The sequence below is a fragment of the Strongylocentrotus purpuratus genome, unplaced genomic scaffold (assembly GCF_000002235.5).
Source record: "Strongylocentrotus purpuratus isolate Spur 01 unplaced genomic scaffold, Spur_5.0 spur5_scaffold_9, whole genome shotgun sequence".
Taxonomy (NCBI): Eukaryota; Metazoa; Echinodermata; class Echinoidea; order Camarodonta; family Strongylocentrotidae; genus Strongylocentrotus; species Strongylocentrotus purpuratus.
In genome coordinates this window covers 5,453,787-5,480,217 of record NW_022145615.1, presented here as the reverse complement: position 1 = coordinate 5,480,217, position 26,431 = coordinate 5,453,787, and the positions used below count along the sequence as shown (strand labels likewise).

General features: G+C 36.3%; 1 protein-coding gene across 1 annotated transcript in view; it reads right to left on the bottom strand.

Moving 5' to 3' along the window:
* Positions 1–2,914: 2,914 nt before the first annotated feature.
* The window catches only part of LOC592450 (calcium/calmodulin-dependent protein kinase type IV), a 43,408-nt gene continuing 19,891 nt past the window's right edge, over positions 2,915–26,431 (bottom strand). The window contains exons 4-8 of the mRNA XM_030976957.1: positions 10,703–10,858; positions 6,857–7,022; positions 6,125–6,321; positions 5,264–5,431; positions 2,915–3,789 (exon numbers count right to left, since the gene is read on the bottom strand). Of these exons, the coding sequence (XP_030832817.1) occupies positions 3,640–3,789; positions 5,264–5,431; positions 6,125–6,321; positions 6,857–7,022; positions 10,703–10,858 (837 nt within the window). The 3' untranslated portion in view covers positions 2,915–3,639. The remainder of the gene's footprint in view (positions 3,790–5,263; positions 5,432–6,124; positions 6,322–6,856; positions 7,023–10,702; positions 10,859–26,431) is intronic.

The following is a 26,431-nucleotide window of genomic DNA, read 5'->3' as shown; positions in this document are numbered from 1 at the left end:
CAAGTTGAAATATATTTTGAGGGATACACTTATTAACCATGGTTTATAATGATCTAAGAAACTATAAAACAATATTACGATGCAAATACTTAAAGTAACTATAATATTTCATAGGAAAAGTTGTTTTAAAACAGAATTCTGTAAAGTTTTTTTTTTTAAACAGGATCAGAAAGGGCAAAATAACTATTGGCCCATAGACTGAAACTTCTAAAATATTTGGTTTGTTCATTTAAAGGTAATATAAATTGTCGATTCCTATGCAAGTCAACAAAATTGTCCTTAACCTGCTGAATACTAAATCCAAGAAAAACCTTGCCCTAGGTCTATGGTCTAGGGAGAATATATATTATACTGAAATCAAACGTTACTAAATAGATTAAAACACGTGCATGCAAACTCACTTCACTTATAAAAACTCTCTCTGAATGGAAAAAAAAGACATTGTATGAACAGATTTTTGCGTTTCATTTTACATAAATTCAATACTTGTGTGAATTTCTTCACGAAAACAAAAGTGGCATACAAAACAAACATGATATTAAACAGAGAGGGCCCTGTGAATCGAAAGAGGAGAAATTGCCAACTGAAATTTCACAAATTCTAGATTATTACTGAACATGCAATTGGTGACTTAAACAAACAAAAAAGGGTGCTTTTCTACACAGTTTTGATCTTGAACGTAAAGTACAGACATGAACGAATATGTTTGAAATATACAGAGGAAACAAAAATCAGAAAATAAAACACAGAGCGTAGTAAGAAGACACGACAGGCTGATATGGAATGCACATAAACCTTTGGGTTGTGGAGAGAGGGAATGAATACACACAAAGAAGTACAAAAATAAGAGAAAATAATGTTGAACTTTGAACTTTGACCCTTGAACCATGATGAGAAGAGTCCCCCTGTCTCAAAACCACGATGTCAGGAGAGTATTAAAACCAGCAAATTTACATGCTAAGACTGGGGATAAGCTTAAAAATTAAATGTTGGGAGAAGGGATAAATAAGTTTCATTTTTATCATGAGCACCATAGGATAGTTATGTTGTAGCATTATAACAATTTGTGGAAAAGGGATGGATTTATTTGCATGAGTACATCGAGCCTTAGGTACTTTACCAGTTGCCCATATGTGATTTTTTTTTTTTTTTTTTTTTTTTTTTAATCTGACTTTTCATTGCCATCTTCAGTTCCAATAATAATAAAAAATATGTGACTTTGATATAATAAAATTGAATTCACATTGAATTTTATGAAATATGAATATTTAAAATTTGTCAAGTAAAATAAACCAAAAGAGATGAGGGTTATGGAGGAGAGTATTAAAACACAATGTCCAATATGTGCGTACCCGTCTCGGTGAATTTCAGTGTATATCAACTATCAGAAAGTTTTGAAAAGATTAGGTTAACATTTCAATGGTCTCATAAGCTGGGATAGTACATATTTTACAATGCGATCACCAATCCCACAAACTTCTACAGAACTACTCCCAATGTGCAGTTAGATTAACATAACTCAAATCTACATGTACCTATAAAATGCAATCATTCAAAAGCAGCACATTCCGATTATTTTCAACTTTTTTCTTTGAAGAGGACAGAAAATGTATCTCCAGCGCCGACGACACATTTCTACACAACCCGTGAGATGATCCATTTCTCACTACAGAGAGGACCATCTTTTTAGCCAAATGATAAAAAACATTGAGAAAATCATTTACAAGTAGAAGATTTCCTGCATAATATTTACATGTGCTGAAATGCATTTAAATATATACAGGTATATATATTCATAAAATAGTGGTAGGTTTGATCTTAAAAACCACAAATAAGTATTCTTGACTCACGTAATATTTCCCCAACATTGTCAAATCTCAAAAACGTTATCTGCTCTTGGCTTAAAAAATATATAAGTACATGTACATCTTATGCAATATTATGGGAATTATTTTTCCCTCTTTCTCAAAGAGCAATTTCTCAGTTTTCTATTTTCAGAATGAATTGCACTTCTTTCTTACATTCTCAAAGGAAGGGGTAGAAGATGTAGGAAAATGTCCCCTTTGTTGCCAATTTTCAGATCACCACTGTCTGTACTGATTTTTTTTCACCCGCATTAATAACTGCGTAAGAATGCAAAGCTCATCCACTTCATACATTCCAACTCCATCGAGTACCAACAAATGTGAGTACCCAATCAACAAGAGATGTCTTCCTTTCATCAAATAATTTTCCAAAACAAGAAGAATGTTGATACCAATTCGAATTAAAACCTTGAAATCACACTCCTGTTGTACTTTTCTTAATACTTTGGTACGTCATATCTCCACACAACTATTCAATAAAAAAGGCAAACCCAGGATATTCTACGGGTGATTTTTTTTATAGAATCAAAAAATTTAAGACGGCTGTAAATCTTGCTCTTTACAATAAATACTGTTTGAAAATGATATTGAGATCCAATCCTTGCTTTAAGTAATGATACTGATACCAATGCCTGAATAAGCGCAATGGTTTGGCACATACCATGTACCATTTTTATTCCCTGGGTTGAGAAAGGCAATAATATTTAAATACCTTGGCTAGGAACAACCAATTCAGTGTGGACATGTATGGTTTTTACTAAAACATCATCATTTATTTCATTGTATGTTTACAACATTACCACCCTAAAGGTTGTTACCAATAATATGTACCAAATGTTCTTTGACACATTTGCTCTCTTAAATTTGGATCTATTATTAATTATGGAAATTTGGTATCGATGATAGGTTTTACAAGTTTATGGAACAGGGCTCAGGTATTGTTAACCTAGCCTAAGAACATGAAAGGTCCTTATGTGGAATGTACTTTCTGAATGGTGAGTTCAGATGAAGAGATTCGATAGAAACTTATCAACTTTTTTACCTATTTACCTTTTACCATTGGAGGAAAATGTCATATGTTTGACTGTATCAGACTGTAGAAAGGTCACACTGAAACAACATGACATTATAAACATCTACAGGGCTCAATAAGTAAAACCTTCTTAAACAACAACTTTTCTTTAAAGACCACAAATTTGGTTTTCCCTTGAACAGCATTTCTCTATGAAACCAGTACAAGTGAACCTGTATATAAAGAACATCTGTTTATAAAGACCACATTTAGTGTTTACATTGAGCAGTGTTTATTAATGAAACTGTATTAAGTGGAGCTGTATGACAAATAAAACCTGTCAATAAAAAGTAAATTTGTTTCCTTGAACAGTGCTTCTAACTGAAACCTTTTTAAAAGGGAACCTACGTTTACCTTAAAGACAGCTTTTCTTGTTCACCTTAAAGCCTGTCTGCACTATTTTAGCCAGGAAGATTAGGCTTCCCTGCAAGGTCACTGACAGGTGGTTATCTCATCAAATCAGCTCTCAATTCACATCAAAAAAGAGGATCATGGGGGACCAACAGGCACCGATTAGGCATTCTTTGCAATATAGAGGGCCCAAGTAGCTATAAGTTGTGCAGTGGGGCTTTAAAAGACAGCTTTTCTTGTTCACCTTGAACGATCTTTGTATACAGGTTTGACCCAACGTTTCTGAAGCTGTAACACATGCGGATAAGGAAGGGGACTCTCATCTCATCTCGTGGAAGGGTCTGGTGCCCTCTATTCTGCTGCAGAGGCTGTCGCTGCGGCCGCCATAACGGCTCCTTTCATGGTGGTTGCTTCGGAGCCTCCGGAGGCGGCAGCGAAGGCGGGGATGATCTCACCCATGGCTCCTAGGCGCTGCATTGCAATCACTGCTGCTGCTACAGCCTGGAGGGGGGGGGGAGAGAAAGGAAGGAGATGGTGCACACAATTCATGTTAGAATTGCAAAGTGTAATATATATCAATGTGGAGATTGGGCACATAATACATGTCAGGATATTTAGCAAAATAGATGTGAATTCGGAGACCATGCACAAGATACATGTCCCTGAATCTAAGTATTTTAAACAATTTGGATTTGAAGATGGAGCAAATGATACAGTGTACATGTCAGGATATCAGTGAGCAAAGAGAGCAAATGCAACATAATTGACTTGATTTCTGAATATATCTTTGAAGATATCCTCGGTTTATCATATAATATTTGATCTCCTCAGTCATTACACAGGATCGGGTGAAGTAGCTGTCTTTAATGAAGTTGCAAGGGCAATTATAGCGCTCTCATATCAATATTAATTTACATTGCAAGCAGGGGGCATGATTAACTCTCTTTCTCTCTCTCTCTCTCTCTCTGCGCCTTTAGAATAAGTATACATCTACCCTACAAACATGTATTAAAGCATGCCAATTAAAATTACAGGCTGCCTTCCTGCTGACTACACAGCATGAAATGTATTTTGTCCCCTTTTCGAACCAGTGGCCATGAAAACATTCTTGACACAGATCATTAAAGTCACATTTCATATTCTGTTTCAGTTTCTGCATCCCTGGTTGTGGGAATTTCTAGGTCATGTTTTGAGCGGTATAGGACAAATTTGAATGGAATTGACCATGGAAGCATTAAATTGCCATCTTCTACATAACTAGCTATCTGCTACCATAAGGACAGCAACATCTAAGGACTAACTTTAAAGCCTGATATATTTTGAATGAGAACATGATTTGTTTGTAGGCTTTTCTGTTTGAGGACCTCGCTCTAACAAGCCCAGCTTCTATAAGGTCTCTCTTTCTTTCATGTACAAAACATGATCTTACATAAGTAACTTTTCATAGAATTTGTTTTGTTAATGACACAAGTTGTATGTTGAATATTAATATTGCACTTCAAATATGTTCGTTATGTTGATAATCTGCTGTTCTGGTACTTTGTCTTTCGTTTTTGAAATCTGATGTGCAAAAGCTCGTGAAAGAAGAAATAAAAATGAACTACCGGTATGAACTACATGTATGATATTTTGTTTAAGCGGCAAAGAATTGTGGACCATTTCTTTCCATCATCATCTTCATTATCATTATCACCATCACCATCACCATCATCACCAACACCAACACCAACACCAACACCAACACCAACACCAACACCAACACCAACACCAACACCAACACCAACAACAACACCAACAACAACACCAGCACCAACACCAACACCAACACCAACACCAACACCAACACCAACACCAACACCAACACCAACACCAACACCAACACCAACACCAACACCAACACCAACACCAACACCACCACCACCACCACCACATACGGTAACACCTCCGTCGGCCTCATCCTCTTATAGTCCTGTACCTTCAGTTTTCTCTTGGCATTGAATTCCTTGATGTTCTCAATGGTTGTGCATGGTATGTTCTTGGTACTGGCTGCGCTGTTCTCTTCCCTGACCCATGGGTGATGAAGGGCGCCCTCTGCGCATAGTCTCTTCTTGGGGTCCGTCACCAGAAGTCTGTCAATAAAATCCTATAATGAGAAGAAGAAAAAAAAAATGACAATAGCTCAGTTGGTAGAGCAGTGGTCTCTTATTCCGGCGACCCGGGTTCGAAAAACAAGTGGATGCGCTACTGCCCTTTGGTAAGGCATTAATCCTTGTCACCAGGACACTTGGGCCACACAGAGGTTAGAACCCTTGCCCTTCAGATCTTTGTTCAAGTGCTTTAAATCATTCAACCATGTCACCTCTAAATTGATTTCCTTATGAATCATTAATTAGTACAAAACAAAATTGAAGGCAACCCCTTAGAAGGAAATTTAATCCTTTTGACACATTGATTCAGATGAATACAACTTGGAATAGATCACTCATACAGTCAAACCCGTCTATAGCGACCGCCCAAGGGAAAGACAAAAGTGGCCTTTGTAGACAGGTTCCTTAAGTACATGTTTCAATGAGAAACCATTTTCAAGGGTAACAAAAAATGCAGTCTTTGTAGACAGGTGGTCACTTAAGCAAGTTTGATTGAACTTGTTTTCATGTCTTTGTAAACAGGTTCCTTTAGTACATGTTTCAAGAAAAAAAACTTTGTCAAGGGAACAAAAAATGTGGTCTTTGTAGTTTGACTGAACTTCTTTTCATCTTTTCATCTAATGTTCGCTCAATTTTTTCAACTTTTTTTTCACAAATACTTTAAGATTCTACAACCACTAATCATTTACCTTGGCGCTATCGGAGATATCGTCCCACCACGGTGAGATGAAGGCATAGTCTGCTCTGATGATCTTCTTGTAGATGTAGTTATCTCCTCTGTCATCGTAGAATGGTTCGAAGCCACACAGGAGGATGTAGGTGATCACTCCTACACTCCACATATCCACTGCCTTGCAGTATGGCTTCCCACACAGGACTTCCGGTGCTGCAGAGACAAACAAGCAAAAATCACTGTAAATATTTGTTTAGAAATACCTTTATAAAGAACCTTTCCAACTAAGAAAGTGATCAAATTACTTTAGAGTGTATTTTTACCCCAGTCATTGGAGGCAATGCAGAAAAATGCCCTGCTTCAGAACATAGATTTTATATGGTACCTAACTATTTCCTCCAATATTCTCTGACAAGCCCCAAAAAGCACTCAATTTTGAGTGAATTGAGTGGGGGAGAGGCAACATAATGGACAAACAAATCATGGTTGGAATTCGATACTGTGTTCCCCCTCCCTCCCTCCCCCCTCCCCCTTTACCCATATTGTCTATCAATTTCTGCCCATTGTAGTCTAAAAGTCTAATTCTGGAATAACATGCATTTTTCCAAACATGTACATGCAGACTCGATCAAGCTCGAAATGTCTCTGCTACCACAGTCAACCGTTTTATGCATGACATTTCTCACCTGCGTAAATATTTACGTATAATTCGGATTATTACGATAATAAATAAACATTCTTCACATACCACAGTAACCAGGTGTTCCGCAAACGGTCTTCATCGAAACATCTTGGTCGATGATCTTTGAAAGGCCAAAGTCGGCCAGTTTGAGGGGTGCTTCGTCGCCCATATCGGCGTACAGGAGGTTCTCTGGCTTCAGATCTCTGTGCACGATGTCATGATCATGTAGATACTGCAGAAAGAGAGAGAGAGAGAGAGAGAGAGACTTAACCTTAAATTTTATTTCAACCAGTGTTGTGGCTACGGGGGAACAGGCTACAGGGAGCCACATGCCCTCCATTTCGAAAGAAAACATTTGGGGAAGATAAGAGAAGATAGGAAGGGGAACGAAAGATGGAAATAAGATGATAAAACCCTTTCCACCCCCTCCCTCAAGTTGATGCCCTTGTTACTGAGGTCCTTTGTTGGTCATATTTACATCTCTCTTTCAGATTTTTATTGTTATTAATAATCTCTCTGTAGATGTAACAATATATATGTTGTATGCAAACCAGTTTAAAAATGTACATGTAGATTCACAGCAGTGTATACAACCATTGAAATAAAGGGGACTGCATCCCCCCCCCCCCCCCCTGAAAGACGGAGAAATCAATATTGATACTTAACAGCCCCATTTCTGTCACCTTGCCAAGCAACCCTAGGCTTCTATGTGTCAATATTTCCTTATCTAGGGGCTATTATGAACCTAGTGTTAATGAAGTGTTGTTATATAACCAAATCTCACCTTGTGCGATCATTGTTGTACAATTTTCAAAGGGAGTTTATGTAAGTTATCACCTATTAAGCACTTCTTGAGTACATTTGATGAGCAAATGTACATAGATTAATGAGGGACGTACACACAACCAGTGTGTCTAGAGCAGATAGAATGGTACAGTACTACAGGTGGAGCATACATTATAAAGTAGATGAATTGACAAATTGGCTAATGGATTGTACAACTTCTGGTTAAAACATACTTCTCTGATTTGTACATCATGGCAGGCAGGGTAGTGTGGGCATTTATAAAGAACAGTATCAAGCTTTAAATTTTTAAAAATTATTGACCCAGGTAAAAAAGAATATAAAAAAATAGACCATGTTGATTGTAAATTATGGGCAAGTACATGTACATCAATTACATGCAAAGATTGAATTAACTGTGTTTGGCACCTTCTCAAACACAACTTTGATTGGAAGTTGCCTCACACGGATGAAAAATTGAAATGAACACTTGGACTTTCTTTCACCTTGATTATAACCCATTTACATGGTACAGGGTGACAATCGGTCCGGTAAACACAACATGTGTGTATTATACAGGCCATGCCTATCTGTCGGCTGCGACACTCCAGCAGACTTTTGGTGTCGCACTCGACTGCCATTTTCTCATTAAGGAAGGCGCGATGAATGATCCGCTTCCCTCCCGCTATCAGGTTTTTATCACCCAAGAAATATCATCTTCTCCCACGGTGGGTGGGTTACTGTCGGTCATCAATGCTTGCTGCTTTGATCCACCTTCCCACAGATCTCAATTACAGTCCGGAGATGTTTTAAAGATGATGTCAAATATTCTATTTGATTGTTGAATGTGGATCTTGATTGTGTTGATTGTTGTTTTTTTGTTTTGTTATTGTTTTGATTGTTGATTGTTGACTTTGCCTATGAATTCGACTTTGACTTCCAAAAGATGTACATGTAAATGTAATCCAGGTTGCACTATTACCATATCATGTATCGTTTCTGTCTCATGTTCAAACTCAAGTTGCCCAAGATGTATGACAGTTGTATCTACACATTTGTTTTCCATTTTGTGTCCTTTAATTGCTTTCATTAAGTGTGTTTATGTTTTCATAAGCTTGCAATATTACCATATCATGTATCGTTTCTGTCTCATGTTCAAACTCGAGATGCCCAAGATGTATGACAGTTGTATCTACACATTTGTTTTCCATTTTGTGTCCTTTAATTGCTTTCATTAAGTGTGTTTATGTTTTCATAAACAGTTTATAGTTCTGCTTTCAATTAATTGTAGTTGAAGTAATATTCAAACTTCGGTAAGAAGTATTATTAGAAGAAGTACTGAGAAGAGCAAAGGTAAATTAGCTCATAGGAGGAAAAGGAAGTTGAAAGGAGAATAAAAATGATGGAGGGGTCTGAAATAACTATTATTAAATATTACTATTTCTATGAGATTGGAATATAGTTACACTCTTTATCACCTTTTTGCTATAGAATTCTCATCAAAAGATGAAACAAAAGACATGCATTATTGTTTCAGTCCTTTTATATAAACATATACTCCATGCACTTCCCTTTGTGCAATCATTGTTCCTCATATCATCTTCCTCATTCCAAACAAACTTCAGTTATGTCATTAAATACATCTTTTCCTTTAGATCGAATTGCAAAAATCTCAAATTAACCATCAAAACACAACAAAGCTGTTTAATAGAAAATGATTTCTATCAAGGAATGTAAAATTATGCGATAACGGTGAAAATTTCATTTAATGAGGTAAATGAGATTGCAAGAAGCCAGTGTTGGCAATATCACTGCTAATTTTAATTCATATTTTTTCCAGAGAAATATGATGTTGTATAAAGTTTGTTTGATGATTTTTTTTTCCGGTTGCTGATGTATATACAGATTTTTAACTTCACTTTTTTTGCATTCAAAATATCAAATTAATTTGAGATTTATGTTAAAGGGACTATGTCCCATTTGCAGGCCAAAAAAAATGAAAAAGTTAAATTCCAACTGCATTTGAAAAATAATACTAATTTAGAACTTCCCTAAAAAAGGTGGGGCTTGAAAATGTCTTCAAGTGGGAAAATAACGACTATTAGTTGTCAAATCGACTTTAGGGCTATAGAGCCCAAAAGTAATAGTCTTGATTTTCAGACAATTGTATCGAATGGTCATACGTTTTATGCTGCGCAAAGATTCAATCAGTTTAATCTTGCATGGCCATCACAAAAAGTGGGTTATTGATGTAGACAAATACTCATGTACCCTTTACAACTCTTTTCATGTATGTTATTACCAAAGAAGAAAAAAAGCCAGTCAGTCACTCAATAGTGTCTGACAGTGAAGTCTAGCAAGTAAACGGTTTTCCTTGCATAATTTGAATATGAGGACACTCATATTCAGAGATAGGACATACATGACATATTCATAATTCCTGCAAAGTTCTACAGCATTTGAGGTTGGCTGCAAAAGGGACATACATGTAGTACCTTTAAATCACAATTTTTTTATTATTTTATCACAAATTTCTGTCATGGTTTTATTGTTTCTGTTCTCTCCTCTTTCAAAAATACTCCCTCCCTCCCTCTTCTTTATCTATGCTCTGCTCAACTTTAATCCTTTTCTTCTCATTTTCGACATCCCCTTTCATACATTGAAAACAAATGAACGTGTACTCAATGAAACTACTTAGCAGATTTTTGTGACAAACTACTATTTCTGTCATGTTTCAATTCTGGGGTCATCCAAAAATACCAATAGTCCACACTCCACACGACCGACATTGACAAAAGATCTACAAGACATTATAAAAGAAAAATGACATATGAAAGTATAGAAAGAAGAAAGTTTCAAAAGGTCATGAGACCAAATGTCCAAGATACCCTCAGCCCCTGACCCCCCCCCCCCAAAAAAAATACATGAGGGATGATAGAAAAAACAATCTCTTAGGCTGTCGGTCTAGTGAATCCTTTAAAAAAAAGGCCAGCAAAACAGAGGTTGCTGGTCTTACAGGCTGTAGCCTTTCATGACCCCTCCACCCCTCTCTGTGTTCTACTTCCCTCCCTCCTCTTTCATCCTTGGTAGAAGATGAATAAATGAATCAATGTACGTGCATATACTCACCGAAACAGCTTGGCAGATCTCCCTGACACACCTGGCTGCATCCCTCTCGCTGTAGTAACCTCGCTCCACGATCCTCTCAAAGAGTTCACCACCTGTCACCAGCTCTAGTTGAAGGTAGACGTTGAAGTCATCCTCGTACAGGTTGACTAGCTTGATCTGAAAAGAGTAGAGAGAAGAGAAGAGAGAATAATTATACCACTTTTCATGGGTCCTCAGGCATGTTCAGATATGACACAGTAAACTGCAACAACAACAAAACATGGTGAATTTGTAATAATAATAATAATACATAAGATTTCTATAGCACCATTATCCATTTTAATTAAATGCTCAAGGCGCTTCAAAACACATTACATCAAGACAAAGAATCGTGTACATTTACATAAGAAAGAAAATGCAAAAATGAAAGAATGAATGTCTGTCTTCAAAACGCAAAATGAAACAAATGGGATTTAAGGTTGCTCTTAAAAGATGTAGAAGAGTCGGAGTTCTTCAGCTCCTGTGGAAGTGAATTCCACAGGGCTGGTCCGGCATGAGCAAAAGCTCGTTCCCCCCAAGATTTCTTTGAAAGCGGTATGTGTAGAAGACCAGAGTTGGAGGATCGGAAGGTACGTGTGGGTTGGTAGAGGTGAACTAAAGGCTGGTTGTATTCAGCTGTTCTGTTCATGATTTGGTGAACTAAAAGAAGGATTTTTAAAGTGTTAAAGATATACTGTAAGCTTGAGTTCTGGGCCCCTTCCTACAAAGACTTACGATTGATTCAAATCTATCACAAGTCCTCCAATCAATCGCAAGTTTGCAGTCTCATATCTCTTATGTACAAAGCAGGGGTGATAGTGAGCACTAAAAAAAAAACAGGTTTTTTGTTTTCCCCTCAACCACGCCCCCCCTTGAGTAAAAAAAAAAAAAAGAGGATTCGTGGGGGAAAACGGCATCTAACAACATTCCCCCTCTTTCAAGTAAGAAAATTGGGGGAAAAATAGTGCAAAATAGGGAAGAATAGAGAAAATAAGAGGGAAATCGGGAAAATCCGGATAAAATAGGGAAGAAAAAAAAAATTGGTAAAAAAAAAATCGGGGAAAAATATTTTAAAAATCGGGAAACCGATTTAAATCGGGTTTTTATCAGGCCTGGTACAAAGTTGCGATTGATACAACTTTAAATGTAAGACGGGGCCCTGGTAGTGATAGTAAATAAATTCTCACAGAATCCAACAAAACTAAATTTTCACGATTCAAATAAATTACATGTGCCAAACGATTTTGGTAGAAAATGTATAGGGGCTTAGTAATGAGCATAGAAAGATAAGGAAATCAAAGGAAGCAGGCCCGACACCATGTGCTCACTCAACACAGGTCACCGTGTGCAAATGAAAAGATTAGCTTTAAAGGTAAAGACCAGTATTGGAAACGCCTCAATTTCAAAAAATGAAATGGAAGCTCTTATTACCAATCATGTGAAAGAATATGTTTTAAATATTACATGATGATAAAAATTTTGACGGGAAACCACTTACTAATTGATATATTTGGTAAATTAGTGTATCTCTCGCCTGTTGAGAGATATGAAATGCACGTGTCGCGCACGTGTGTGTAGTCCCATATACATCTTTCTGTGTACAGTACTTCTAACTTTATGAAGACTTGGCCAAATTTCTTATCATTTTGATGATTCCAGAACCTTGCAGTACATCTATGCTAGATGATCAACCTTTTCTGATCGATTTCACAACGTTTTTTTCAGAATGCAATCGCATGACCATATCTGGTCTTTAGCTTTAATGATTGGCAACTGCGTGTGACCATGGACCTACATGGTGTAACAAAGGTCTTAAAGGTATAGACCAGTTCTGGTCATGCGATTGCATTGTGAAAGAGTCGTTGTGGAATCGATCAGAAAAGGTTGATCATCTAGCATATAAGTATTGGTGTGTATTGCAAGGTTCTGGAATCATTAAAATTATCACAAAATTTGGCCCAGTCTTGGTAAAGTTACAAGCACTGTACACAGAAAGATGTATATGGGACTACGCGATATCTATCCAGGCCGGATAGATATTATAATTTATCAAATAAACCAATTAGTAGGCGGTTTCCTGGCAAAATCTGTATCATCACGTATTAGTCAAAACATATTCTTTCACATGATTGGTAATAAGAGCTTCCATTTCATTTGTTGACAGGGAGGCGTTTCCAATACTGGTCTATACCTTTAAACATTTCCACCAAGCTCTGTTATAAACATCTACAAATGCAGTAAGAAACAGAGATTAGAAGCATATCACTTTACGTCATCATTTGAAAAAAACAGCCACATTTTACAGCTTCATATCTGTTCATGTTTGATACTGATTAATGTCTTCTTTTTCATACCCCATTCACATCAACAAGATGGACACCAGACTGACAATGAACAGGTCAAATGATGATTACATTACAAGAAGATCGCACAGGCTTTTTATAAAGAGACTCAACCAATGGACTTGTGTCATAGTCAGTCAGCTACATGATATGAACATTGCAATGATATAGGTGCATTTGCACATGATTCCAATGGGATACTGTGGAAACTCATTATAACGAGGACACAAGGTCCTTGGGACCATGAAAATTACCTTGTTATATCAGGGTAAAAAACAAAAGAATATAAAGAGCTGGGACCAGCAAAATCACCATGCTAAAACAGATACTTTGTATATTTCAGACCTCTTTATAATGAGGTTTACCTGTAATAATAAAAGGAATTAAAATTGTTCTTAGCTTGATTTCTTGAAAGTCTTTACTGTACTGTGAAAGACCAAGAATCAGTCGGTTGGGAGTCAGTATTTGGTCAGTATTTGGTCAGTATTTGGTCAGTTTGTCTGTGTGAATGCCTGACTAGAGCTATTATGTTGCATTGGAAATTAGGAGCTAGAATAATCTTTCACAATGAAAATGGTTTCAAAGGATTCTTATCATTCCTTTGGGCTCATTAAATTAATTTCTCATTTCTATTAATATCATTTGATCAACCTCGCATGTGAGATATCCTTGTAACAACAGTAGAAGCTGTGATTTCCTTTCATATTCTTAGAAAGATAACAGATGCTGTAGCACTTGTAAGTTTTCCAAGTTTTCTAAAAAGAATCAAATTATCATTATCGAGTGGTTATTTAGTCGTCTACATAGAGACTCTCATTGCTTTTCAAAATGAACAACTTTATCATTATTAGTATTTGTTTAAATGCTCATATATGTATGTTTTTTATTTAAAAGGTGGGTATTTCCTGTAATTATAAGCAGCCCCATATATATTCATGTACATGTGCAGCGCAATTCCTACACTTGTAATTTTTCATCTTTCAAGCAAATCTGAGAGGATCAATAGACAAAATAGAGCCAGATACAATACCAGACAGTGTATAGGAGCATAGCTATATGTAGACGGCCTTAGGGGGCTGTGCCTCCTAATGATCCCCCTCCCCCATGGGTGGCCTTGTTATTTCGCATTTAATCCTCCGAAAAGGAACGGCATCCCTCTCCTAATTATAATGCTGATACATGATACGTGTACCAATTACTAAAGACATCTTATTCCAATGTCATGCACTGCATACAGTATACTATCACGTTACAGAAATGGGAACGCACGTGTGCTCAATATAAAAATGTTTATGTACAGCTATTTACCAGATAGTGAACAGAAAAATAGCTACAAGGCCTTCGGCAAGTTAGGAGCATGTGCCTCCTAATGACTCCCCCCCCCCCCCCCCCCCCCCCCCCCCCCCTTCCCCCCTCCCTAATGGTAGTCTTATTATTCCGCATTGAATCCTCAAAGTGTAATGCTGATATGTGATCCCTTAGCCAATAACTAAACACATCTTATTCTAATTGCATGCCCTGCATGTAGTATACTATCATGTAATACACAAATGGGAACACACATGTGCTACTGGTATAATTAATTGTGTGGGTGAAGGGGTAGGGTGTCAGTCTGTAACTTGTACATAAAGGAAACCAGAATTTTTTTTTAAAGGTATACAAAAAATCAAGGTGTTATAAACATCACTTACAATTCATATAGTATCTATTTAACAACTCTCATGGAATTGTCATTTTTATTTTTAAAAATTCATTATTTCCACTTTTAATACTGTACAAAGGGGAGGTGGTTTCTCCCCATCTCTATTCCTTATCCATTGCAGTATTGTGAATGCCCCTGAGAGTATAACTGACCTATAATTTACTAAACCTGTCATGTCAATATTTACGCTTTCACGATAGTGTACACAGTGCATGCTCAAGTTATATACATGTACATGTATACAAATACAAGGTTTCCAAACCTTTCTAGTTCAATTAATTTCCAGCTGAAATCTTTAAATCAAGAGGAGCTTGTTAAGCGTCTTAATTTAGACACCAAGATCCTTCTAGAGACATACCTTGTATAATGCGCTATAGAAATATAATTTATTATTATTATTATTATTATTCTACACCTGTACCACTCACTCTCTCTCTCACTCACTCTCTCTCTCTCTCTCTCTCTCTTTCTCTCTCTCTCTCTCATTGATAGTTCCTCTCCCGATTTTCCCTATTAAAACTTAACATTGCACACAGCAATTGAAACAGAACATAAAATCATGTTGGCAACTGGGCCCTTTGCAGTATAATTTGTATCTGTAAATTTAATTGATTTTTTTTTCCCCAATTTTTTTTCTTCATTAGAATAGTTTTTAATTATTCCAGAATGAGGATTTGTGTTTAAATCCATTGTCACCCCTTCTTAGTAATGATGGAGTAGTTTCTCCTTAAATGCACAATTTTCAAATTTCAGCGCACTTGATATCACCTTGAAAAACAAATGAATATTGCACATATGAAACCTGGGACAATAATACTACCTTCACATCTATAGAAGATAAGGAAAATTTAATTCTCATTTTTCTTTTCTTTTCCTTCTTCTTTTTCAGGGAGGGGGGGGGGGGGTATTCTGCTCTCTTTCCACAACTCCAACCTCAAAAATCCACATATTTCAGCAAATTCCAAAGGGCATTTCATTTATATGTAATTTATATGTAATTTTTATGAATTTAGCATATCAAAAGCAAAATACTCAAAATTCTAAGGAACTGAGAAGGTTCAATCGAATTGTAAAGATAAACAATTATTTAAGAGTTTTCTAATTGTATGTATACATGTATTAGTAGACTGTCGTTGTAGCAATGTCCCCTAAAGAGGATTCATTGGTCTTCACATGCCCATATACATGTACTTTTGAAATTTGACAAGACATCTAGGGGAAAAGGTTTAGAGTAGTCCCATAATACCATTAATATTGGGTCAACATAGTCAGTTTCATAGTCATTCCAAGATTTTACATATTTTTGTTATGTACTGCAAAACAATTCACAAATGCTTCCAGGCAATTTCTTCCACGATGTAATGACATGACCAGTACTCAACTTTATCATTAAATCTAAAAACCACATATTAGAGTAATATGTACATGTACATCTGGGGCCTGTAAGGCCTGTATTATAAAGAGTTGCGATCGATTCGAATCAATTGCACCTTATAATTAATTGCAACTGTGTACTTAAGGGATAGGAGTGGCAATTAATTTTAACTTGGGATTAATTTGAATCAATTGCAACACTTAATTAGACAGGGGGCCCAGAAGTAAATAATAATATGGTTCCTTAATTGTGATATAAATTACCTTTTAATATATTTTAAGTTCTCTCTATCAGTTAGTCTTAACAGGGACTTTGCAGAAGATACATCCGTTGGCTGCACATGAGAAGAGCTTTGCACTGTCAATGACAGTAGCAGTGTTTTTGCGGGCAGCCAACAACATGCTACATGTTATTTTGTATGAGCTAGATGTAGATGGAGAATGACTAATATCCTTTATAAGAGAGGAGTGTTATCATCCTTCTGGCTCTCAACTGAAGATATGTACGTATCTCTACAAAAACAAAGTGTGGCTACGTCATCTGGCTCAAATATATTCCACTCCGAGTAAATCCCCTGTCCATTATTTTATCCATCGTCACTCGCTCTCTCTCACTAATCTTCTTATTTCTATCTTGGATTGGAGCGCCATCCCTGAGCGAAGCTGGGGGGTGTTTCACAAAGACTAAGATCGACTTTAAGTTGGACTTAACTATGGCAGGCCAATCATGCCATTGATTGCTCTCCCTGTTATGATCTTTGGATAATATTTTTTAATTCAATAATGAATTATCAAATAATTTTAATTCTGTAAGTTTGTTACCATGATTTGAACGTCCTTTGAGAGACCAATGGCTGTAAATGGTGAGAGCAAGCAGTCGCATGAACGGCCTGCCATAGTTAAGTCCAACTTAAACTTGATCTTAGTCTTTGTGAAACACTCCCCAGGAATACGGTCACTCTGTAATGGTGACAAGCTGCTCGGGATGAATGCCGCACATGCCCGAGCTTGTGACTTGGTAGATAATTGTATGCAGGTTCCACGTAACACTTCTGTAAAGCGGTTATAGCGCAATACAGCAACATCAACTCGTGTCTGGGATATACACCTGGGGCCAATAAAATATCTTCTTCACATAGAATGCAAAAGGGTGTTTGCCCGTAACAAAGCGTTGACAAGCTTTTAGCTCTTCGCAGATATCATGAATTTTATAAGGCAAAAGAAAATTCATTGTTTATTTTTTTCCCTCCATTATTTTTTTTTTGAGGATACAGTTTTTCCTCCCTCACTATTCCAAGTTTCTCTGGTTTACTTTCACTTTCTGGTAACCACACCAACTGGATATTTCAAATTATAATTTTTTGTTTACTTATTTGGGTTTTTCTTGTTATCAACTTGGGAGAGACGCCAAAGCTAACAAGTTTAAATATCATTCTTTTACAGAAATGTTTAAATAAGTCCATGTTTGTAAAAAATGTCTTGCTTTCTCAAGCACAATCACCTTAGAATGGTATCTCAATGGAGCCTCACAAAAAAAATGATCAGCACCTTTGAATTCCACATCCGATATCGTGATATAATCTCTGGGTAATTGGCTCAAGACTTCCACTCCAAGCGATCCAATAAATCAACTTGGAGCGTCAGATTAAGCCATAGAAATCAGGCAAAATGCAATCACAAGGCCAAATGGAGCAAGGTTGTTGAGCACAAAAATAGGAAAAGTGCTGGTGCCAGCGGCCATGAACAACTTGGCCTTTAAAAAATTAACCAAGGAAAAAAAAATACAAGGAGATAATTCATAACTCCTATAACAAACACACTACTGCTAGTCATACAACATATTTCAAACTCTTGTTCATATCACATAATGTGCAAATGTATGTCTTCTGATTCAGTCTCTCTATGAAATATATTTGGAAATGTGTTCATATCTGCATAAGATCTTATTCCTCTTTTTGAATAAATCGATTTGACCTTTGTCATTGTTTACCTCAAGTACTAGTTGTTTTTTGGAGTCAGCTACATGTAAATTTATAAACACATGTACATGTATATTTCAGTCTGAAAGAGAGAGGATCTCACATGATGTACTTGTAACAACACAATGCCCTTAAAGAAGGGCAGGTGTTGTACAAGGTGTTTCTTTACGCCCGTTTCCCCTCCTCTTTTTATCACTTCCTCTTCCCCCCCCCCCCCCGATTGTGGATTTCTCTCCACCCCCCCCCCCTTCTTCTCCCTCTCCCCCTCTCTCTCTCTCTCTCTCTTTCTCTCTCTCTCTCTCTCTCTCTCTTTGTATCTCCCCCTTCTTTCCTTCTCTCTCTCTCTCTCTCTCACACACATACACTCTCACATTTATCACCCCTTCCCTCTCCTTCCACCATACCCCTCTCTCTCTCTCTTTCTCTTTCTCTTTCTCTTTCTCTCTCTCTCTCTCTCTCTTTCTCTTTCTCTTTCTCTTTCTCTCTCTTTCTCTCTCCCTTTCCTCTCTCTTTATCTCCCTCACTCTACCTCTCCACCTGTTTGCCCTCCATCTCGTTCCTCTTCCATTTTTCCTCTCTGTCTTCCATTCCCTCGTGTGTAACGCGGCTCCTTGTTTGTTTCCAACGCAACAACCTCTTATTCACATGATATTAAGAACTCTCCACAGTGAAACGCTCAGTTCCCTGGTTCAGATCTACCATACTTGTGACTTGCATTATCTATCAGCAAACTGGTACATGTATGTTACTTTCAACATTCAAAATCTAGTTTACATACTGTTTTTAGCAGGTGTTTCTTATTTCTCTTCCTCTTATTTCTATTTTCCTACATACCAAATCAATACCCATTGAAAACGGAATTCTCGAATTCCCAAAGGCAGAGGGTTATTACTGTCGGTTGAGAGCCAATCGTGTATTAATTCTAAATGCAAAACTCATTGGCAACATTTAAATCGCCCTAGCATTGATTTAGCGTTCATATAATATAAACTCTTCCCCCTCTTTTTTTTGTGTACATTCACCCCTGTCTATCACAATATTTTCTTTTCACAACCTCCTTCATCCCTTCCTTCTCCTTCATTCCATCCTTCTCCTTCCGTTGCCCTTGTCTCCAACCAATATTGGCTTAATCCCCTACGGCATGGTACTGTATTACAATCAGTGCAAGTTTATCAGTATCATCTAGCTACAGTTCAATGGAGTTCTATATGCAGTGGTGAGAAGCACACACACTGCAACCACCACAGGGAGAACGCTAGCTCGGTGAAGCGCGCATTGCCTTTCCATCCGTCTTACTTCGATACAACTTCATGCATACGCATGCAGCACTTCTTTAATAGCTGGCCCCTACTTCCCCTCATTATTCAAGCAAGGAAATCAATAACCAAAGAGAAAATACACTCCTTCTAAGATTGCATCGTTTTCTTATGAACTCCATTTGTTACAGCATAATCATAATGATAGACACATACAGGGCAGAATCTTCTTTTTCTTCACATGCAAGTAATGATAAATATTTATGAAGTGCTATCTATTTAAACGCTTGATGCTACGCAACCTTCTCAAAATAGATTTGTTTTTTCTGTAAAGCAATTTAAGTAACCACGGTTGGAAAAGAAAGCTCATGATGTAATCAAGTGCATTAACTATTCAAACACGAAAATACAGTGTTTAAGTTTTGACATATGGAACCCTAATCATATTCCATAGGGGTTTTCCCCAACGTGTTATCCTTTAATCCACATGCATTGAAAATTCATCCTCAGAAAGGAGCAAATAAATATATAAATGATAAACAGGAAAAGGGCTTTTTATACTATTAACCTTTGAATAAATAATCTATCAAGTCGCAGAAGGGAGTTAAAGCTCATACAGATACCGGTATCTGTTTTGACGCAAAGGTCGACTGCCCTCCCAACCCTAAACAGACTATACATGAATATACATGTAGCCTTATCTTGTGGAGCTTGTACTCCCCCGGAAACATTTCATTTCTTTTGACTTGTTTTTGATAAATGTATCTTTTGTTCAGAGCCAGAACTGTAAAAACTTTGAATAACAATATATGAGCTAATGGCCTTCTGGTTCCAATCTAATCAATACTCTGTATTTTGAAAAACAAAAACCTGAAGAAATTTGAAGACCCTTTCCGTAGTGACAAAATGAAATAAATGAATTATACATTACTGAAAGATTATGTAAGCCATAATTTACAACAATATCAATTACCGGTATATGCTATTTTAGTGTCTGTCAGAGCTGAGAGGAGTAATAGTTCTCTGACAACTCGAAATCTAAAGCTTTGAAAATCGGGAGTTGTCGAACTAAAAAATAGTAATTTTTTGTGTTTTTCATAACTCAAGAAGAATGGTGAACTGGTTGGATCATGGCATTTGTTGAATACTTTCAGATGTAAGGTTTACTATGTCACATTATCAAGGAACATAAATTGGGACGAATCAATTTTTCACATACTTCACAAAATTACAAACCTTGGTATATGGGTATGAATAATTTAGTTGTAAACTACATGTATATAGTTAACAAGTGCCCTTGCAACTATACCTTCCCCCTTCCATCCATTCTCCCTCCTTCCTTCTCCCTTTCTCTTTCCTTCTTTCTTTCTTCCCCTCCCCCTTTACCAATGTCTCTCTCTCTCACCCTCTCTGTCTATATACCCAATCATTCTGTTCGATTCCCCTACGGCATGATGCTGTACAACACGATCGAGGCAAGTCATGCTTTCAGGCACATGCTACGAGTAATCCTTATCGCCAGCCAGTTGTAGATGAGACTGGTTTGCAAGTGCACCATGAACCAAAATAATCATCTGATAAACACTGGAAGGGAGTATACCTTAGATACCTCAGTGTTAAAAGGCAATTCAAATTCGGTGATAATTTTATTTGAAAGTGGAAAATAAGAGAAAAGAACTGTGAAAATTTGAAATATATCCGTCAATCAATGAGACAGTTATGAGTGTGTGAAATATGAGATCACTAAATCTATGTAAATTGCAAGTTGGCAATATGATCACTGGATAGTGACATATTCACGGACAACTCTTCCATTCATTATGTACAAAACTATCATAAATTTCCTCTTCTTTTTTGAAGCGCCACCTCCTTTTGGACATATCTCCAAATGAAAATTGGGCAGCATATATCGTCGCTGTTTTCACGAAGTGACGGTAGTGAAAAAAAATTGCATTCACTTTGCGTTACGATTTTCCTCACTACCGTCACTTCGTGAAAATAGGGACGATATTATCAAGGTTCTGTAAAAAGAAAAACAATCTGCCAGAGTCATAAATTTTTTATTTTTTTTAACGACATTTTAGTCATTTTGTGTGTTGGAACAAAGAAGAAAATTTGTCCGGCAATTCATCACAGTGACGCTGCTGATTAAACCAATCTGAAGTGTCCCACATGTTAAGTGATTACAACTCTCAAAATTAATAACTTTTTCATTTTTTGTTCCAATTTGTTCAAACTTTCACCAATAAAATTGGTTCTCTTTAATAATTATATATGCTTTCTTAGAGTAGTTTACTCTTAAGGTTGAACTTCCAGGCAAAGCATATGATTTTTTATTTTCCTTCTGGCTCTCATCAAACAGTGTAATATACTTCTGTCCCCTATCTTTATGATATTGAGGTCACAATGAAAACTAAAACAGGATAAACAAGAATTAATCACCAATATCTAACGTTAAACAGCTTACACTTTAAGAAAAAGTATTAAAGATCACATTAGATGATGCATGATCATGTTTTGGATAACTGCATCATTATTACATATCAGAGTTCAAAATGTCTTTTATTAGAAATTCAAAGTAGCTAGCAGAGTCCATGTTTTAAAAAAGAATTCACGCTCAAATGTAAAAGCAGTACTTAACTATGTATAAAATACAGAGTTTATATCTTTAGAGTTATACACTGCTTGATTAGTAACCCATCTAGATTATTTGAGTGATTCAAATTATTCACACTTATCTTTCATTAGATTTTCAGATAACTTTCCTCTTATCCACCCTCTTACTCTCTTTTGGCATTTACAACTACTTTATGGGTGTGTCCCTCACAATAAAATATGACCCGTATCTTTTTTCCTCTCATATTCTTCTCTTTTTATTTTCATTCGCTTTGCAGCTTTGCTTCTCCCACCATTACATGGATGGTGACAAACTCCTTTATGAATTATGCAAAATGTTAATTGAGGAAAAAGATTATTATCTCATCCAAGGATAATAATTATTTTCTGAATTATTATTATTATCTCCTGGGTCAAGAAGTTGTCTGTTCAGACGAGAGGGAATTAATGCAGAACTTGTATAAACAAGCAAGGCATCAAGAATCCTTGTATACATGAACATGTACCGATAGGGGCATACAGACTAGAAATTAAATCGTTCAAAGTAACACTGTATTGTTAAACTAGTTTTGAAGACGTTAATTGACGTGAAAGCTAGCCAATCATAAGTGCGCACTCACAATAAACCCCGCCCAGTTATATGATTTTTGTCTGATACAGCATTAAGACAAAAACAGTACCCTGATATTTCGAGTTTTCATTCGATAAGATGCTCTCATTTGCTAAACGAGGTTTCCTTATTGCAATGTCTCTTTATGCCATGTTCAGACTAAAAATAGGGTTCATAAGTTATTGTACAGCTATACATACATGTATGTATACAATTCTCGTTTACCAATATGATAAATTCTGGTCGTCTGAACGCGTTGTTATAGTTTGATGGTTGATGGATTGCAGCGCTCCTGCTGTATTGTCAACTTCACCTGCGTACCAGGGACGGCGTGTGATTGTCGTTACGGCAATGCATCACTGTACAATGCTTTCTTAACAAGTAGTCTAAATATACAGGCTTTAATCACCAATTTGTTTCCTTTTATTTAATATGATTTAATTTAATATGATTTTACTTGACTTAGACATGTAAAGTGTTCATGATAAATATATGATTGCATAAGCCTTCATGATTGTATGCAAAGCAGTTCAAAATTCATTGTGTCAAGGGGGAATGTAGACACTTTAAAAGAGATTGTTTTGATGTGAGCTGAATTGGTTTGATGGAGTACATAATGTTGCCTAATCATCACATTATGATTAATTACATCCTGAAGCGGTCTCTTGATGCAGGGTATAATAATGTATCAAACTGATATGAATTTGTTTGCATATTGCATGAAATGTGCCAGTACCCCTGGATCATTATTTGTTAATGATTTAATGGGCTGTTTTATGTCTACTAAAATGAAGCAAAAATCACACTATTATCAAGTTTACATTCTCCTTGTTGAAATACATGACTAGTCACTTCTTTGTCCCCTCCCCCCCCCCACACCCACACATTTTGTTATTGATGTTGTTGTTGTTGTTGCTTCGTCACTTGAATAAGATATCATTGCCCAGCCACTTTTTCCATTTTAATGATCCCAATGGAACAAAAGCAGCACAAATAATCTCAATATACATGCAACAGATTTTTATTTATTTTTATTTTTTTTTTCATTTATATTTTTTAACAGATTTTGTCGTGACTAGGGGGGGGGTTCATTTAATTGTCGTCATTAACATAACCTCGCTGTAAAGAGCTTCTCATCACATTTTGAAGTGATTTATTGTTTTGAATGTTCATTTTAAAAATAAGTATACATGTTTGTGCACGTAGCACTGTTAAACCCTAATGTTCATCAATATCTAAAACAATATATTTCAGTGAGATTGAATTAATATCTTTGAAATAACATATTCTATAGCACTTAAGAACAATAGTATAATGTACATGCACCTTCACCGGAAGCAGAATGGTATTATTTTTATCTAAACACTATGCCCAGAAACCACACTTGAAGACCTCACTTATAGACAGTTCTTCAAAACACTTGAGAATTCAATCAAACTATTCTATTTTTATTTTCTTATCCTATAGACCAGATTTTTTTTCTTTTTCTGAAGCTGACCAATATGAAATATACATGTACATGTACACTCACTCTGGCTTTGACTGGCTTTAAAAAAACATTGTTCAAACAATATGAAAATTAAATAAATATATTGTATGTTGAGAACCAGAGAAGCTTCTGACCCACCCATTAACGAATCCTGCTTCTCAGAAGATGGCACGTCTATGTAGTACTCTATTATTCCAGTTAAAGCCCACACATACTGTACAGTAGATGATTTGTTTTAAGCCCCTCACTAACTTTTTGTCAGGTTTCTTTGGTTTTAGTTGATGAATAGTGATACTATAAGCTGATGTGAAGTTGATTTCTTCTTCTTCCTTTTTTTTTTCTCTTTTGTCTTTCTTTTTTCCCCCTTAAGTGGACTAAATCAATCCAGTCATGACATGAAAATGAGAAATTGATTTTGTAATGACACAATTTGTTTACCGGTATTTTTGGTTTTTGTTACTTTCTCACTTGAAAAAAGTTGCCATACACAAATGACACTATGCAAATCATATGAGAATTTAAATCATATCCATACTTCAAAAAAATAAAAAGTACATAGAACAAGCTTCTTCAAAATCTCCCTGACACGAAAACAAATTAAAGTAACTTTTTATAGATTGTGCTTTCAGTTGTGTTGCTTCAAAGCTTTGGAATGACCTATCACTTGACATAAGAAAAGCCTCACCTGTTGGGTCTTAAAAATTTTGTTGAAGACGCACTTGTTTTCAGAAGCTTTTTAATAGTTTTGGTTGTGTGTTTGTAAAGTAAAACTGTTAGGAGTCTTGTTTTCATCACAGCATAACATTAACATCATTATTATTGACTCAGGGGGAGGACTAAAGTAAGTACTTTTGTCAATACTAGCCATTGAGACTTAACATAGAAGTTAACATGAGATTTAACATAGTCATAAGACTATCGCCCCAGATGTTTAACATGACACAACCTTGAGGGGGGTAGGAACATGGTAAACTCATTATCCACTTTCCCTAGAGAATTGATCGCTTTAACAGTCTACCTGTCTGGAGTTCAGGAAAGAAAACCTCCATCATCTCTCCCTCTTTAAGCCGCATTCATACAAACATGACAGGGTAGATGGCCTAATATATACCTCGGCAAAATACGATTAAAAATGCATATTGTGCGTCATAATAAACAGAAATCGATGCAGATTAACTAGTGTAGGGGCCTTTGAAAAGGTGGGATGGTCAACAGATACCTCACCAGGGGGGGCGTTTCACAAAACTTGTCATCTGTGACAAATGAAAGTTTTAGTTATGAGCTACAGAAATCCTTGCGTCTGATTGGTAATCAGCAGATTCGTCACTGATTTTAATCATTTGTCATTGAAAAAAGGCTTTGTGAAACAGGTCCCAGATTGTGGATCTCATGGTTCCTGGTTCAAGTTCCAGCCTGGAACTAATTTCCATTGGCAAGACACTTAACTACATTTGCCACTCTCCACCCAGGTGTAGTAAATGGGTACATTTTTCTCTGGTGGGAAAATATTCCTTGTATGTCTTCAGCAAAGCCAAGGTAATAAATAATACTTTTTAGGCACCTTGAGCCCCGAGGATAGATATGTGCACAACATAAATTTACAATTATTTTCATCATTATTATCATCATTTTTGCACATACATAATGTACAGGTAGCTAATATACTTGCCATTCATTTAATTTCAATTCATTTTTTTCTTCAAAAATATTTTTTTTCTCACTTTTTTTTAATAATAATTTTCAAGTAATATGGTCTGTATTTTGCTGCTGCACTTCTTTAGAGCACTTCACTCTAGTTCACTCTATCATATCTGAACGAAGCATTTCACAGGGGCCCCTTGGGAACAATGTCAGACAATCATGTCGCAATAGGCGACATACTGATGACAGACTGCTACATGACTTGATCCAGCCCTCAGATCAATTTCCTACAAGTGATACTCTTCACCGACTGATATTTGGTCATCAACAGGATCACTGACTGAACTACAGGTATCACTGGCCAAACATTTTACAAATGCATATAATTAGCTGTATTAGAATTTACACCCCCCCCCCCCCAATCACAAAGAAAAGGAAATTAATTACTTCAGATGTATCCATTACAGCATTCCACACAATAAATGTTGTCGGCTTCTTTCTAATGCAACTCTAACATGAATATTAGCTTGAGGCCTTTTTGTTTTAAATAGACACTGTAGATTGGATTTGGTCAATGCTACACCTACATAGGTACTTATGCACTGACATATCATTATTTTGCTAATATAGCATATTTAATAGGATACAAATACTAAGATATCACCTACAGTGTAATTACATATACTGTACATCTCAAATTTT